At 37.4% G+C, this 18,457-nt stretch overlaps 2 protein-coding genes across 2 annotated transcripts; both read left to right on the top strand.

The window, feature by feature from the left end:
* Positions 1-7,470: 7,470 nt before the first annotated feature.
* Positions 7,471-8,865, top strand: pyurf (PIGY upstream open reading frame). Its single transcript, XM_032587659.1, has 2 exons — positions 7,471-7,749; positions 8,694-8,865. The coding sequence occupies exons 1-2, from the start codon at positions 7,547-7,549 to the stop codon at positions 8,833-8,835; spliced, it is 345 nt and encodes a 114-aa protein (XP_032443550.1). The 5' UTR covers positions 7,471-7,546; the 3' UTR covers positions 8,836-8,865.
* Positions 8,866-8,897: 32 nt separating this feature from the next.
* LOC116735643 (phosphatidylinositol N-acetylglucosaminyltransferase subunit Y) lies at positions 8,898-10,799 on the top strand. The gene has a single exon (XM_032587670.1). The coding sequence runs from the start codon at positions 8,929-8,931 to the stop codon at positions 9,139-9,141; it is 213 nt and encodes a 70-aa protein (XP_032443561.1). The 5' UTR covers positions 8,898-8,928; the 3' UTR covers positions 9,142-10,799.
* The last annotated feature ends 7,658 nt before the right edge of the window (positions 10,800-18,457 follow it).

Here is an 18,457-nt window from a genome sequence, read left to right as displayed (position 1 = left end):
CCTTTTGTAACTTTCATGGACTTTAATATTTTAATATTTGATTTAATCTCCCTTAGCAAAATGAACCTTGAAAACATGTCTTTTTGTCACCATTACGTATGACCATTACTTCATATTTCAGCCTAAATGTTCACTACTCTTATCAGAAAAATTATATCCTTCATTGCAAAAAATGCACCTCAGAATTTTAGCTCACAAATCTTTTCTATGTTACTTGTGGTCAAAGAAAATATCAAACAATATCCTCATCTAGGTGACTTACTGCATAATAACACAAGAGCATTTTTAGTCCTATCTTTTTTCTTTATTGTCAAAATGCTTTAAAAAGCAGAATTTTTTGGAAGAACCAAAACACTAACACGGATAAATTAATATGTAAAGAAGGATTTGATAGCATGTTAATCTTTATTTTTCTTCTGTACAAGAGTGAGGCTGAATTATGTCCATAAAACAACTCTGCCATCAAGTCTTGGTTTTTCTGTATAAGTAAAGGCATGTTTTGTTTTGGTTTTTTTGGGGGGGGGGGTTTGTTTGTTGTTGTTGTTTTTTTTTTTTGCTCAATTGGCATTTGCTGCTTATAAAATCTGTTCTCTCTTTTTGCTGGTCTCAGAAATTAGGCATTGCCTTAAAAGATCTGCAATCAACCTCTCAATTATTTAAGAAACCAGACTTCAACAACCTGTGTGAATAATTCATCTTAAAAGCTGGATGAGTTTTAATTATTTAAGCCAGATGGATATTGAAAACTTTTCATTGTCAATCATTAGTCAGATGGTGGAGGGAAAAGGTTTTGCACCTTGGTGAAGACTGGACCTCGACTGTGTCTGTTGGCTACTGTGTAGCATCTCTTACCAAATCTTTTGTTGACCCTCAATTTCTTTTTTTTCTTTTTTTTTTGTGACTCAGGTTTGTAGATCCTGAATTTTTGGAAGTATCTCAATTTTTGGGAAGCTTTTACAATGTCAAGTCATGAAAATTGTCCAAGCTATTTTATTAGTGTATTTAAACAAAATATTTATAAGTACCAATAATAAAAATGGATGATGTCAACACTTCTTCAGTTTGATATTTTTCCACCATATTTTTTTCAAATATATGAATATCAAGGCAGTGTACCTGCTCATTTTAAGAGCCAAAAACAGAAGTTTCTCTCATAAAAACATATTTTCCCTCAAGTTGTTGATTCATTAGACAGACCTGGTAAGACTGTATCTTTATAACTAATATTATATGGAGTATGAGAATACTGGACAATCCTAGAAAAGCTTCCAATTTTTTTGTCACATCATGTGTAAGGCTGCAGGATATTAGCATTTTTTTCAAGAAATTACTTGTTCCAATTATCAAATCCCCCAAATTAGCATTTGTTGAAAATGAAAGTAAGAAAAAACAGAATCAGATATCACTGACTACAGGAGCCCGTCAGTCAATCCTGTGATAACCTCGCCCAATGCAACGACTTTTTAAAGATACGTTTAGAGATACGTTCATTGTCTCGAAAATACAAATAGCACTGGAAATGATAAAACGTTGATACACACAAAATGATTACAACATGCTTAAAAGACCAGAAGAAAAAGACACAACACAGCACAAGTTCAGAGGTGCAAAAAGGATTTTGCGCATGCCATCGGTGCATCTTCACTGACTGCATAAATGTTCAACAATGGGCAGATTTTACTTTGCCATTTCAAACAATTAAAAGAGGCCAAAACATTTGCCTGCAGTTGTTGTGTAAACGGGAGCTACATCAGGTTTCCTTTTGCTTTAAGTGTCCTACCACCATCTTGACTCCCAAAAAACGCCCCATCACAGGATTAAATGTGACAGACCTCTCACACCCTGATGTGTGTGGTCATGAAATCTTTTGAGCTGCTAGTGCTAGAGCATTTGAAGAACATCACAGACCCCCTGCTTTACCCCACGCTGGGCCCCCTGCAATTTGCTTACCAGGCAAAAAAGTCAACAGATGATGCAGTCAACTCGGGGCTACACTTCAGGCTACACACCTCGGCCACTCAGGGTTCGTACACTGAGATCCTGTTTGTAGACTTCAGCTCAGCTTTCAACACCATCAAGCCAGACAACCTACACCAGCATCTGGGGCAAATTCTTTATTGATTAAATTTTTTTTTTTTTTTTAACCCTGAAGATGACAGCAGGCAAAGTTTTAGTGGACAGTCTGCTTTTTCTGATGATGTCAAAGCTTGGGGTTTAAAACTCTGACATCAAAGCAGGCTAAATAAAACTTCCTTAGGGCAGTTTGTCCTCTGTAGTGCAGATGTGCCAGGGGCAGAAGAAGTGTGGGCCTCTTCAGTCTTGTATCCTGTGAGGACACTCTAATTATCACCCTCATGCAGCATCCTACTCTCTCGTTAGGGTGCTGAAAAGCTGGCTGGACTCGCTCTGTCTCTCACTCTGTCATTATTTTTTTTCTCTTCCTCCTCTCACTCTTCCTCACTCTTTCTCTCTTTAATTCCCCTTTCCTCCTGCTGCCATCCCCTCTGTTTTAATAGGTACCGTTATGGAGAATATGCATCTTCGCTAAAGAGAATCCCATCCTTTCACACACTGGCCTCTTAAAGAGCTACAGTAATGCTCAGCGATCAAAACATCCTCTCCATAAACAGCAAAGCATCCCCTTGGATAATTTGTCATAAAATCGGAATGTCGGTGCTCGTATTGTTTGAGGGAGTTACCCTGAACACCTCATAAACAAGCCTGAGCCCTTCTAACATCAAAGGCGTTGTAACCCAGCACTTTCAATGAGCCATGAGTGTGCACAGCGATCATCGCGCACAGATTGGTAGCACTAAAGGCCGGCTGAGTGATTAAAGCCGGTGCAGCAGTCTGAGGCCTTGAGGCGAGCGTTAACAACGCGGCGCCAACCTTCGCTCACGCCTCATTGGCTCAGGCTTCTGCTGAGTAACCACTGAGACTTAATTGAAGGGTACACTTCGTTAACGGCGTTGCCAGGTGACCAAGTGGGGCTTAATTGAAGGCCAACGCTCTATTGGATCTGTGCCATTCCATCAATCAGGTGCATTAGCAGGAGCCAGGCTCTTTGTCTTCGCTGGCAGGGGAATGTGCTGACTACGAGAGGGAAGGAGGAGGAGCAGAGAGAGAAACGTGGAGCACAGGAGCAGGAGAGGAGAGGAGGGTCCATGGGAGTATGAAAGTCCTCAGAGAACTGATTATCAGATTAAACCACAAATGCCACATCAGCAAAATTATTAAACGGGGAGGAAGAAAAAATGAAAGGCCTAATCTTCTTTTTGGGTAAAATCTTTGCTGAGCAGAGAAAAGATCAGAAGCTGAAAGGAATGACAGAAATTCTTTGGCTCTGTTCAACTTAAAGCAGCAAGCCTGTTTTTTCTGCAAAACCAACAGAACTTACATTAGAAATATGTTATGTTCTACAAAGCATTATCAGAGTTTTCTTTGCTATTTTATTAATAACCAAGACAATTTTCTCCCAACAAGTTTCCACAAATACATGCCTCTGATGAGATCAAACAAACCAACCTATCAGAGATCTTTTAATTTTTTTTGTTTCTTTTCTTCTTCATTCATGTTTATATTTAAACTCAATGAATACAAGTTAAACTCAGTTAACTTGTATTCTGTGACTTCTAAAATGATGAGTGATGGCCACTCTAAACATCGACTTTCTTCTCTTGGTGATAGACATTGTCCATTTGGAAAACCTAAATATATCCAAGCTTTAACTTTTGGCTGATATCGTAAGATGTTTCTGCACAACATTTCCCCCACCCCATCATGCTTCTTCCCCATGATTTTGAAGTGCACCGCTCCTTTCTGCAGCAGAACACCCACACAACATGATGCGTTCTTCACATTTGGGATGGTATTCCTCGGTTTACAAGCTTCGCCCTTTTTCTTCTTAAAACAATAATGCCCACTGTGTGCCAACATTTCAATTTTAGCTTCATCAGATGATAGGAAGTGCATTTAAAAGTTAAGATGTTTGGATGTAGTGCCTTTAATATAAGCCCACAGGTGCGCTTCCAATTTTCTCAGCTGTCATGAACAGAAACTTATAAGGCTATGTCTTTATTAGGCTTTCAATAAATTGCTTTAAGCAGTGTTGCTCAATTCTAGTCATTTTAGATGTGTCTCTGCACTCCTGATTCAAATGATTGCATTATCTCCTCTGCATGCTATCAAGTGCTGCAGACGCCTGTTAATCACCCACTTAAAAAGTCAGGCAGAAGGGATACACCTAAAACGTGTAGGGTAGGGATCCCTGAGGACCAGAATTGAGAAATATTGGCTTAAAGGTCCAGTAATCTTTTGAATTCAAAAAAGAAAGAAGAGAAATTTTAAATAAAGCATTCTGTCACTCAATACCCTGACATGTAGCATCTAGAAATGTTTGGGTATTACCTTACTGACAGGAAACAAGAAAAGTATTGTCTGATTTCTAGGTTACACCAGCTGGAAGAAGTAAGAAATCCCATTTTTTAGCACTCAGTCCTCCTAGGCAGCATCCGTGTCAAAGTACTGGAAAATTATGCAACAACTGCAGATTATGAGTACAGAATATGTCATTTTTTCATGTTGTGAGGTGAATTTGCACTCTAACAAACCAGACAGAAAAGTTTCAACATCAATCTAAGCCATGTACATCACTGTTTGCTTCAGACAAAGTAGAGCTTTTTTTCTTCTTCTTCATTGTGCTTTTTTAAATTTTTTGAAAGCCTGCTGTTGAATGCCCATCTATGTTTTTGTGTCAGTATAAATTCATTTTAAGAAAATGATTCCAGATAGTATCTTAAAAAATACACCTGATTTAGAGTAATATGGCCTCCTGTGGACCATTTGATAATGTTAATTTTCATGGTTGCAAGGACAAAACATTGGCTCCTGTGCAAACAGCAAGGTGAGATAACAGAATTTGAAAATAAATATATTTTATCATGCTGGAAAGTCTTGAGAGACATAATTTACCACCATCAAACACTCAGTATTTAGGTCAGGGTTAATTAAACTAATGAGTGCAACTTATCAGGAAGCAGAGGGAGCTCCCATACAGGTTTGCAGCCTGAATAGATTCAACCTGACATCATGGAGCATGCAGGATTCTGTCTGTTTACTGTGACAGCTTTCAAACTGGGGGACAAAAATAATAAAATAAAAAAGATTTTTATAAAGCCCACCATACTGTAAAAAGCACTGCCAAGAACACGCTTGACTCTGAAGAACCTTTCTGCACAGCGCACCTGAGGAAGAAGCTGTCAATGACAACTCCAATGTAACTGTGAGAGACCCCTAAAAGGTCAGCAGCGTGGCGCTTGGTGAAGGATGTCAGAAGACTCCCTGCAGGTGGGAAGATGCCTGACACTCTGCTCTGTCTGCTGCGCTTCCTTCCATACACCGCTCTGCCTCCAACACAGACATACAACCACAATACAGCGAGCGTTGTGTAACTGTGTCTGGTTACCTAATGACTGTCAGAAGCATCTAACAAATAAACATTCTTCCGAATCAAAACACAGGGCCTCATGCATATAGCCCTGAAGGTGCGATGCAAAGTACCGCTTCTCGTGAAGTGGAGTTATTTGTGCAGACAAGTGAGAAGTTATGAGAAGTTCTTCTCTGGGCCAGAAATCTCTTAAGTTATTAGTGTTTAACAGCGTGGGAGAGACTCTCCGCTGCCAGATCCAAACTGCTTCTTGCTGAGGGGGCTGCTTTGTCACCCCAGAGGCATAAAGCCAGTGTTTTTATTCTTCATTGCACTCCAAAGTTGTACTTTTTAAAAAAGTATTTAAGCTTATAACTTTATGAAGAATTTGACAACCAGTGAATTTGGATTTTGCTGTGAGTTGCTGACTCCAGCATGTGTTGCTGAGGTCCTCAGCACAACAAAATATACTTTATAAAATATGACCCGACAGAAAAAAAAACAATCTTTAGCAAACATAAAAAAACAAGTGATAGACAAAGTAGAAACAGCTGAAAAACGGCAATGAAACCCAACAACAATCACTACTGTTTACAAAAACGCAAAACATTTACTTATAAAGAGCATACAATTCAGCTCAAAGTTATTGACACTCCTGGAAAATTAAGCCACTTTTTTCATGTCAAGATTTGTAACTTTCCCCACTTTGTGTTATTTGTTCTTTTTCTACATTATACTTTCTTGAACCAATGTTGGTCTATGAATTTTTTTTCAGTTCTAAACATTTCATTGTGCCAAACTGGTAAAGACACACCCATAATTTATGATCCAATTTGCATTGCTTCTGAAATCTTCAACAAATTCATAAAAGTTTTAGAAAAGGGTTTTATGTTTTTATACTAAATTTCTTCATCCAATTGTAAAATCCCTTGTTGGATATTAGAAACTCTAAAGATTTATGTAGCTTCAGTAGCTAAAATAAAAAAAGTGAAGTATTGTATGATTGATTTTATTTATTTATCAGACTCATGGTGCATAGAGGAAACATTGCTTTCAGAATTTTATCTACAGGTTTTTGGTTTTTTCTTTTTTACTGTTTTGTTTATTGAAAAGGGAAATTCTGGCTTATTTATACCAGGAGTCACATTGAGTGCGTTTGGTGTTATCTGTACCACAGTGTCCCGCAGATCTGTCAAAGAGGAAGGGTATCTCATGAGTAAACAGGTCCCCACCCAAAAAAAGATAGAGTAAAAGTGTACAGCTCTTCAACAGCATTTTCAAGACGTCCCATGGTGACTGGAAAAGGAAAAAAGAGAGTGTATTAGCAGGTCTGTCATGTAACGAGTGGCAGGATATATTACAGCTGGAGGCAGTTTTAAAACAAGTTGGAGCCTTTCCAGGAAAGTCTCAGAGCAATATCTTCAGTCGTATGGCTTGGAAAACGCATTCTGCTGCTGCAGCTGCTCTGGCAGCAGAGTTACTGACAATATTTAATACTGTATAGATTTTACCTGCTGGGAAATCATTTCACAAGGTCTGTGGGGCTTCAATAAAACTAGAATTCAAATGTCAGCTGTTGTAAACGTCCACAAACTTTGTTCTACAATAGTTTCTTCCAAACAACAGATGTGACCCGTGTAATTTTTCATTATAATGAAACAAAATGTAATTATGAGTTGTAAGTTGCAGATATTTCATAAGAAATTACATTTATTAATAAAAAGGGAGCTGTCATTAAATGTCATTTGTGTAATTCAAATGCTTTTAAAATAATCATGGCCCAACTCTAGACAATTGTTTAACAGAGAAAATGGGTTCAAATAGGTCAAATGAAAGAGAAACACTGCCATCATGTGGTAAAATATAAAAACGACGAATACTAAAAAATAAAGACTAACATAACTAATTGTGTAGTCATTTGTAACATTGTAAATTAAATTGCACACATACAATTATACAGCAATAGTTATTAAGTCACATTTATTGTGTTTTAATTAGAACAGTCTTTCAGCGGAACCTTTTTAGAGCCGTTTATATGTTGCTAGTCGGACTTGTATTCCAGTTGGACTGAACCCAAAGCTGCTTGCTGGAGAGGAGCCTGCTCAGCGTAGTGTGTTGGTCATGTTGAAGAATGTTCTGAGCAGGTTGGTTGCAGAAACGGGTCGTGTTCACCGTCGTGTGAATCGCGCTTCGTCCATACAGACGCTGACGGCCTGCCGTGTGTCGGTGAGGAGCTTCGCCGAGGTGAAGGACGACGTGCAGCTTCCTTTCGACTCCTCCCTGCTGGAAGTACTGGTCTGTCCGCTGTCCAAGAAGCCACTGAGGTAAACCGGTGGCTGAGTTTCTCTTTGAAGGGCGTCAGGGGCAGAGAAGGTGCATTTGAGATTGAAACAGTGAGACTAATTAAACAGGACGGCGCTGACGTCTGCATCCGACTTGATTAAAGGACTATTCCGGCCCTGCACAAACTATAATCTTAGTCCCCAATCTAAAATGCTCACCTGAATTTGACTATAGATAAACGCAGTTTCTTAGTTGCTTTATTTTATGTGTGAACATTAAAAACTACTTTAATTATTGATTTTATCTTGAAACCACCTCAGTCAGAGGTAATCTGTAAACTGCCCCCCAAAAATAACCATGAAAAACAACCTTTTGTTAATTTCTTTATTTTTCTTTTTCGCACAGGTGTGCTACTTAGACATGTCGAAAATGTTATTCTGCACCAAGGACAGCTTATAGAAAATCTGTGTTTTTAATTAATTAACTTGTACTAAATTTATATCTCAAAAAAGAGACAAGGTAAAACTCTAGTTTTTTGGAGGGGTTTTTTCACAATCCTGAATAGAAAACTTAAACAACTCGTTATAAGCTAATTTTCCAGTATGCAGTAATAATAACTTCTGTATTTAGTTTGTGAAAAATCAAGGATGCTATAGCTCATCTTTCTTCTCACCGATTAGCTTTCAGGCTAAATAAAAACAAAAAAAACTTTAGAATTTGCCATTTTGTAATCTGAACCCAAACTGCTACAATATAAAACGCTAAAACATCTAGAGCCCATGTCTCACTGCATAAGATTGCAAGCAGACAAGTTATATCTTGTTTTCTGAAGTCATTTGGTAGTATTATTTTCACACCAGGAAATAAGCAAATTGATAAGGAAATAAAATGAAAGGATTATTTTAGAATGCATTCATAAAAAGCTTCTCGCTTGTGTATACTAGCACGTGGTCATGGCAGAATAACACGTCTTCTCTATCTCCAGGTACGATGCCAACACCAATGAGCTGATCAACGAGGAGCTCGGCATTGCTTATCCCATCGTTGATGGCATTCCAAACATGATCCCGCAGGAGGCCAGGCTGATACAGAAAGACACTCAAACTCCAAGCACACCTGCAGAGTAGAATATCTTTGTTGGACCGAACTCTAACTAACATACATCTATCTTCTGACTCAGTGATTTGAATCCAGCAGTGGGTTATTGTTGAACTGCCAGAATGTTCTCCCTGTCCATGATGGTGGGACTGGTTCCCATTGTGTCTCTGTGTGGTTTGTTCTTCTCTGCCGCTGTGGATGAGAACTTCCCTCAGGGCTGCACCAGCAGCAACAGTCTGTGTTTCTACAGCCTGCTGCTGCCGGTCACCATCCCAGTCTATGTCTTCTTCCACCTTTGGAGCTGGATGGGGATCAAGCTCTTCAGGCACAACTAGACTATTCTCCTTAAATGTTCTCATCCAGAAAAATGTAAATATTTTCTGACGTAACTTGGAAATTTTCAGCTCCTTGAGTTCATCCTTGATACATATTTTTCAAACAACAATGCAGAGCTGTTAGAAATCTGCCAAGATGGAGGTATTCTGCTGTATTTTTTTAACTGCAGGTAGAAATATGTACCCCTACACTAGTCTCTGTAAATGTCAAACGCCTGTGTATACAACCTAAAACTTCTGTTTCTATAGATTAAACAAATAAATCTCAGTGCTGAATCCTTTTGAGAAATTTGTAGCCCATTTTTATAGTGAAAGGATGTGAACCGCCCTATCTTTTCAATAAATTAACTTTAATAGATAAAAGGCAATTTTCTTACATAACAAATCCACAAACTACAGTTTAATGTAAGTTTTGTCAAATATAAAAGTTGGTTTTAGAGAATTTTTCTAACTTCAAAGCTTGTAACAAAATAACTTGAAAATGTAACATTGACAGAATCAACTAGAAATTCATACAAAGTTTATGGTTGGAACTGCAAAAGGCAACTGATTTTTAACCACTTAGTGCAAGTTAAAACAATAGTACATGCTAAATTGATATTACTGACAACAATGGCTCTTAAGCTCATGTCACAAGCATGCTGAGGGAAATCCAGATGGTCTAAGCCCTCTAGCTACAAAATTGAGATGAGCTCAAACTTATTCATTTTCTTCCTGAACGGCACTTCTTGGATTCAACATCTCTTCCCTGAGCGAGTTTCATCAACGGCGAGTATGGACGAGGTGACTGCCCCTCTCCCTTCGTCTTGAAGAAGAAGGGTTTGTTGAGTCTCAGCTGAACCACTCCGACCTGAAGTTCGAGAAAAAGAAGATCAGCAGTGGCACAACCATCGCCCACTCTGTTTTTGTGTAAACATAATAGTAAGATATCTAACTGCGAAAAACGGTATGGAAAGTGCAGGAACTGCTCGGAGTATTTTCCAAGTCTAAATGAGGCAGAAATGACTTTCCCTGCATCCTTAAAGGGGAAAGACAAAATCTATAAATTGTGCATTGAAAATTTATCTACAGTCAATTAAAAATGATTGAAATATCTCTCAAGTTTGATTGTGAATGAGATATTTTTTTGCTAGTCTAGTAAAACAATTCAAACTCCTTACCTAAATAAAAACTCAGAAACAAAAGGTAGCAATATGTTTATCTAAAGGTGCATCTTGATGAACTAGAATGTCACTGAAAAAAAATTTCCAGAAGAATAATGTTAACTTACTTAATCCAATTTGAATTTGATGAGTGTTTGTGATCAAGCATCCAATTGGGTCAAGGTTTCTACCATCTACCTTGAAACTATGACAAGAAGTTTGTTTGGAGCAGCCAATGTGAACCTTTTCATCCTCATCGCTCACACATAATGCTGTTAGTGGTATTGGTGCAGAAAACAACACTGATGCTCCTTGGATGTTTCCTCCACTTCCCTATGAATGGGTGTCCCAACAGTACAATGATCCCAAACTCGGATCAAAGCTGGTTTCAACTGCCTCCACCAATCAAACACTGAGCCCAGAATTATAGCAAAAGGTTGTTAATTTGATATATTTGACCCTGTATGTAAAATGTGACCTTGTCTGGATTCAAAAAAATAAATAAATTCAAGCTTATGAATGTTGTGCTTGTTTTTAAAGTAAAAGTTGGGCAATTATTCAATGCTGGAAAATAAATGGCTCAAATGAATTATGAGAAGCCCCAAGTCAGATTCAAGGCTCTTAAGATGAGTCTGTTTAAATTGTTCACCAAAACTGTACACCATTAGCATTAGTAGGTAGCACACAAATCAACCATTTTTCATTTGCAGTGTTATATATAAGATCAACTAAAATTTCACCTAAAGTAGAGAATTTTGTTTTTACAGCCAACCAGTTTGCACAAATGAGAATTTTTTTTTTTTACTGTAACACAAAATACAGGACCAGATCCAATGTTCTATAGACTTTATAAATCATTTGCTTATTTTCAAAGATATTATTGTAAATGCCTGCGTTTAAGTGGTGTCACCTGGCTCACATCTTTCTTCCCAGCGTGGCAGTGGTGATCGTCCTCACTGGAGGTAGTAGTGTTGGCCGACTTGGTTTCAGCCTCTGACTGAGGGCTTGGAGTCTCTTCGATTGAGGGTTCCTTCTTACCCACTGCTGCATTCTGCTCAAGACTTTTTTCTGCTTTGTGTTTTCTGTAGAACTCAAGTGTCTTTCCTTGCTCTCCCCTCACTCTCTGTGGCAAGCTAAGATCCAAAGGTTTCATGTTCTGAGATTCCAAAGTGGCTCTGTTTTTCTGGGAGAAGCTGAGGTAGGAGGAGAGCTCGGCGGTGAAGAAGTTTTCTGTCTGAGTTGAAGTGCTTGCAAAAGCAGGACACGGGGGCAGCACACCAATGTACGGACGGTATGAGCAGCATTGTTTGATCAACACAGAGTCCGGGGTTGGGTTTATGATCATCGGATCATCCAAGAAAGGATTGTGCTTCTCATGTCCAGGCGCTGCTTTGTCTCCAGCTTGGCTCGAGTGTTTATGAAGCTGATCAATTTCTTCCTCCTGGTCTGTTTTTGTTTCCCGCCAACACAGATGTATTGCTCTGTCTTGTCCTGTATCTGATGTTTCATTACATTGTTTTCTCTTTCCCACAGGAGTGCGCCGGTTCTTGTCTTGCTGCGTGAACACACGAGGGAATGCAGAAACAATTCCGTCACTGAATTCGCTGCCGGAAGTTTCCGGGCTTCTTGCTCTGAACATCTTCTGGGTGATGAACAGGTCCTGGCTGTTTATATCATCACTGTCGTACTGAAAGTCATTGTCATGTGGTTTAATCCGGCTCTTTCCCATCACCTGGTCGCAGCTCTCGCCTTTTCTAGCGGCTTCTGTTTCTTTTGGTGATGAAGAGGTGAAGATTGGACGCTTGACACGTATGTAGGAGGGTAAGGAACCAAACGCCACCATCTTTTTTTTCTTAGTTTCTTTCACAGATTTTTCAGATAAAGAGCTTAGCATCTCGTTTTGGCAAATGGAAAGCTTTTTACCACCCTCAAAGAGTTTATCATCATCAAGATTACACGCTAATTTGTTTTTCTTTTTTTCCTTCCTCTTTTCTTTTTTCTTTTCCTTCTGTGCCATCATGGCTTCTTTGAATTTGGATTTTTTCTTTTTCTTCTGGACACTCTCCTTTGTCTTTGTGGGACTGCGCTTTTTATGTTTTGCAGTTTTTTTGTTCTTCTTGTAGTCTTTCTTTGGTTTACTTTCCAATGGTGAAGGACAAAGTTCTTTGAAGAAGTCTGCATCCTCATAGTCACTCATGACTCTTAGACAAAAAGACAGACACATTATTCCAGACAAACGCATGCATAACTTTATCCACAGATGTTACCAAAATTTCAGAGTAGTTTTAATCAGTAGTTTTGAAAGCTTTCAAAAGATTTGTCATATTCCCATTTTTTTATAATTGGAAAGATTTGAAGACACGTGCATGCCCAAAGGTGAAACAGGTTACAAACACTGAGATGAAATCGAGTGAACAGAACACCCGGGAAATGTTCCACACTAATTTTTAAAAATCAGACACTTTATTCCTGCAACTTGTTAAACAGTAATAACTGCTCAGAAAATCATCATTGCAGACTTTATGTTTATTAGGACATCCTGTGTTCAGGATATTAGCTTAGCCTGATACAGCAGCTAGTGCTTCCTAAGCACTTCAATGAGAAATATTCAGTATTGCAACATCTCCTCGAAAATGTTTCACATAAAAACTACTTCTAAGGCGGAACTATTATAATAAGCTAACTGCGAACTGTTGCATATTGAAAAGTAACAACTGAAAATTGCCGCGGTCTAGAGAATTACCAATCACAAACAAAATTCTACAAAAAAAAAAGAATATCTTTTACACATCTAGTCTCTTCTTGTACTTTTAACTCCCTAAGATTTTCCAGGCTGGTATTTCAATTTTACTTCATTTACGAGAGAACTGCTGGTAGTAGGATCTATGAGATAAAAAGGATTTAGCAAACTCACCGGCTGAAGCCAACAAGACTTGGCGTCTTTCGGACCTCAACAGTATATCTTCTCCTTTTCTTTTTTTTTACCACTCAATGCTTCTTTTTACAAACTCTATGCTTCATACGGGTTGAAATTTAGGTAAAAACGATATAAAATGCTTTCTGGTATTATAATTACCCCGAAGAGAAGTTTCAGTGGCCCAGTGAGCAATTTTATTTCAAAGAGGCCGCTGCCTCTGCTCGTGGTGCTTTCAAGTACACCACGTAAAGCTGGTGTCTAACTATTTGCATTTTCACTTTTTAAATCTAAACTTAGCAATACGTTTTATTTAACTATAATTTGAGAAAATTTAATTTGAGTTCTGTTAAAATATAGTTTTACTCACGAGTGTAAGACTTTAATCAATGCTTAATTTCCCCTGAAGGAGGCTAATCTTTTCAATTTATGTTGTAAAAGTAGTTTGGACCACTAGATGTCGCCATGGGAGCTTAATATGTGCATTTTCAGTTTACAAGAAATTCACTAATATGTATACACACAGTCACATTCAAAAAATGCGTTCGGATCAGGCTCACTTTTCACATTAAAGGCGCCTTATTAAAATAACCTTTAAACATACTTTTCATTTAAATATATATTTTTTTGTACTATTAAATGTTTTTTTATAGGTTTGATGTAATATTCTAATTTTATGTTATGTTTTTCTTACTGAAAATAAAAAACATAAAATCATCATGATTAAGAGAAACAAAGTTTGGAAAATACCAAGAACTATAGGCATGTAGTACCTGAAATAAATTGACTTTTCAATAATATTCTGACTTATTCTGAAATCTTAAACAATCTGCTAACAAGAGTCTTAGCATAAACATCAAGAATTTGTAATTTGTAATTAGCTTTTTGCATTCGCACATTATTTCTGTTGAACTGCGTGAATAATCCAAATAAACCGTCCACCTCCACTCCTCCTACTCTATATGATCACACTCACTGATATGCTGTGACTCAGACTTTCTCTGCAACTCAGTTAAAGCTTGAAACTTTCTCTGACAGAGACCGCCTGGGGGTGATCCTGAGTGGGCTAAAAAAATATTTTAGACTACACAGCAGCCTGTTTTAGTGATATTGTTCAAGCCCACTGATTGGTATGTATACCAATAGGATGCTAATCTCATCCAAAAAGTCTTAACTTAGAAAACTTACTTTTCAGTTCAAAAGCTTTACCTAAAGCATTTTCAAAAGCTTCTTTTTGTTGTTCTGTCTAAGGACATGGTTGTGAGTAATGAAATTTTACTTTAAATTGCTAAGTTACATCCTACCATTTAGTATATTTACAATGGAGGGGTATCTCCAGCCTATCTCCAGCTGTCTGTGGACCAGACATAGACATCCCTGGACAGGTCACCAGTCCTAAACACTGTAACACAAAGATACGTAGGACAAACAAGAATGCATACACTCTGAAGATCACACTCTGCACAGCAATTTAGAGTGATTAATTACAGTGTTACGTGCATGGTTTTGAACTGTGCGAGGAAACTGGAGTGCCCAGAGAGAACCTAGGCATGCAGAGACAGAATGCAAACTATGCAAGCCTCGACCGGGATTTGACATGGTAGTACGTGCACCCATGTAAATGTTTTTTTTTCAATCATCTAACCCAATTATTTAATAACTTTTATAACAAGTATCATCTCAGTAAACACTGCATTTTCTAACCAACATTTACAATCAATTTTAAAACAGTATGCTACAAGACCTGGATATTTCATCCATCAATTATTTTCTGACTTTCTGAGACTGGGCTGCCAGGAAATAAATCAAGGAGAGAAAACTATCTCATTCTTTCTGTCATGTTCTACATGTTCAAAAGAACCTGACCCTAACCTATGGTCAGAACCCAGACAGAGCAGGAAACTGACAGCTTTTTGTTCTTTCTCCACCACAACAATCTGGAAAAGTGAGCATTACAGTCACAAGACTAGGCATCAATCTGTCTATCCATCTTCCTCCTTTCTACCACTATTTGTGAACAAGACACCTGAACTCCTTCTCAGCTGAGAACAGTTGGCTTCAGACAGAGAGAAGCAGACTCTCAAAACATGATGAATTCAAATTACTTTACTTTTTAAATTTATTGCGATATCATTTTATTGAACTCCAAGACACTGATACTTTTTTTTTTTTTTTACATAGGCATAAAAGGATGCAGAAACTGCAAAGCCATAAAGGTGAGAAAATACCACATTTGTTTAATCTATCAAAACTGAAAATAGGACACACTTAAATGTCTGGGTCATTGCAAGCTCTCAGACATATTCAGCCTTGCTGATGTGCAAAGAGAGACTGAACAGATGCATTAGATTGATGTCAATTTTTGTATAAACTCGTTTGTCTCTTGCCTGAGGTGTTGAATTGCACATTATGACTTGCAGATTTGTACCATCCTCAAGCCCCTTTCTTCTTTTTCTGCTTCAGTTATGCAGGAAGGTCAACTCTGCGGATCTACCTGCCTTGACTCTGAATTCACCTGAAAATGTTCAACAATTCCTCCATGGGTAAAACACTTTGGGTACATTTTTTATTTAGTTTAATCCTAAAATGAACAGATTATTTTTTGCTTAATCAACCAAATTTTATTGAACAATCTGGTAATCTTAGTTATCATTTAACTAACATTACCAGCTTTGTTTCAAAATACGGATAAATGAAAGAATTGTTCTTATCATGCCTGCCAGCACTTAGTGTGAAACTGAAGAACCTTAAATAATGTCCAGTAGTTGTTGCGAGGTTTTTCTGGCTTTGGCATATTTATATCTTTTGGATAAAGCTTTAGTTTGTGGAATAGTTGCAAAAGTTACAAGAAACCTATTATCTCCTACAAAAAATTAAATGCACAAAAATAGTGTCAAAGAATAAAACATGAGGTGATGGTGATTTTACATGAACATTTCTACAACTTTGATGAAGAAAGTTGTAGAAATTTTATGCTGTCAGCTTCCAGGACGCTGACAGCAACTCTGTAGGAGCTGTAAGAATGTCTTCTTAGTATTGGTTCTGTTCTTCATATCCTCCTATATTTGTTGGTAGTTGAAAGAGAGAAATCTTTTCATTCAAAAAAATAAAAAAAATAAAATAAGTAACGTCCTGGCTTGAGTAAAATCTCCCATAAACCTGTGATAACGTGTTACTGTCTTATGAAACTATACTCAAACTTTTGGGCCACAACACCAAAAGATCTTGCGCTAAGCATCAGTCCAACAAAAGAATGTCAAACTCACAGTGAAACATGATGGTAGCAACATTATGCTCTAAAGTTCGGTTGGTTTCTTTGCCAAGGAGGAGATATCCTCACAACCATAAATATTTGGAGAGCTTTTACAATGTAGAGACTGTAAATACTGCCAAACCAAGCAATTCTTCCTGATAGGTTCCTCATAGAGGAGACTGAATGCTTACATTTATTGAAGATGTATGAACCAACATCACTGTTCATCATCTGTGGACTTTTATAATGTCAAGCCAAACTGCAGTGAAAAATATATTGCCTATTTTTGATTTGAAGTTATAGTAGTAAAGCTTCAAATAACCATAATAACTCTGATTTGGCTGCTGTGTGAGTAATATATGACTCAGTTTCTTTCCCTTTCTCTCCCTGTCAGTTAATTATAGGATGAAAGAAAAAAAAAATAGACATTACAATAATTGCTCAAATGATTTTCACTGAAAGCAGCTGTGTGGTTCTTGATCATCTAAAATTAGCCCATTTGGAGCTCTCCAAGTGCAATTTTGTTGTTGGAAATATGATTAAAAAAATCTTATAATCCTCCAGCTTAATGGGCTCATTATGCGCCCACATTTATGTTTGGGGTCTTGTAATTTTGCCTGTGGAGAGGTTTCTGTTGCCATGCCAATGGTATAAACCTGGAAATAATCCTCTCAGATTGATTGTACTTAAACATCCTCTTCTTTCTTTGCAAATGAAAGCTGAAAAATGAGGTTTCCATATATTGAGCCACATTTTGAACAAATAATTTCCTTGACACAACTTTTCCCATGAATTAATTGTTCCTAGGATTTTTTATGTAGGCTGCATTTGTCACGGTCAAATACATTTTTGTCGAATACCAAACTATGACTTTTCTGACCTCTTTTGGTTTGAGCTGTCGGTTTTAGACAAAGAACTGAATGCAGCGCAGTATGTGTTTGTTTAACAGCCCGTTAGTTTCCTGTTAAACTTTCTTTCAAATGCAATTTTGTCATCTTACTGCAAATCTTCTTTTTTTTAAATACTGCTGCAGTAGCACCAGTTGTGTTGTTTTAAAAAAAAATGACACTAGCAGTGTGGTGTGGTGGTGCCTGGTGGCAGTAAAATTATATTGTACTGCCTTAGGGGAAAGTCTGCAGTTACGGGAAGAAGGGTCAGTCAGGGTTGATGAACTGCATGTGAACGTCATCCCATCAGTCACTGTTACTGTTCTGCTTACAGTATAATTAATGTCAACAACCAGCTACAAAAGTGTCACTGTAATCCATTATTATAAAATGTAAAGAACATTTATTTAAATGATTGAAGTTATTCATTTGTATGAAAAAAAAATTATTTTTAACATAAAAACTAAGGACTTCTCCTTTTTATTTTTTTAATTAAAGTTGAATTTTCTTTATCAAATAAAGTAACAGAGCAATTCAAAGGTCATATTTCTTTTATTGACAAGAAGTCAAGAAATAAGAAAATGTATTGACTAGATAGTCAGATAGATAGCTACCTTTCTATGCATATCTACATCTAAATATTTATATCTAAATGTATATATATACAGACAGACAGATATTTATCTATCAATCCATCCATGCACCTACCCACCCAAATTTCCAGTGCAATTTTCTCATCTTTCTGCAAATTTTATTTATTTCTTATTTCTTATTTCCAGTTCTGTCATTTAAAAAAGAAATATGACTTCAGCAGTGCAGTGTAGTGGTGTCTGATGGCAGTAAATTTATATTGTATTGCCTTTTGTTTTGCGCATCAGAAAAAAAGCTCTGCAGTTAAAAAAATGTCCCCATGTAAATTTTCAAAGGTTTTAAGGTTCTCGGTATTACCTTTAAATTATAGTTAACATTTTGAGGAGATTTTCAGGCTAGTAAGTACACATGATTGCATTAAAGTGCCCACATCCAGTCCATGAGAGCTACTTTCCTGCAACTTTTAGATGCATTCCTTTTCCAACATGCCTGAATCAAATAAAGGCTTTGGTAGGCTTCTCTAGAGCTG

Source organism: Xiphophorus hellerii, chromosome 2 (assembly GCF_003331165.1).
Source record: "Xiphophorus hellerii strain 12219 chromosome 2, Xiphophorus_hellerii-4.1, whole genome shotgun sequence".
Classification (NCBI taxonomy): domain Eukaryota; kingdom Metazoa; phylum Chordata; class Actinopteri; order Cyprinodontiformes; family Poeciliidae; genus Xiphophorus; species Xiphophorus hellerii.
This window is presented reverse-complemented; position numbering and strand designations above follow the sequence as displayed.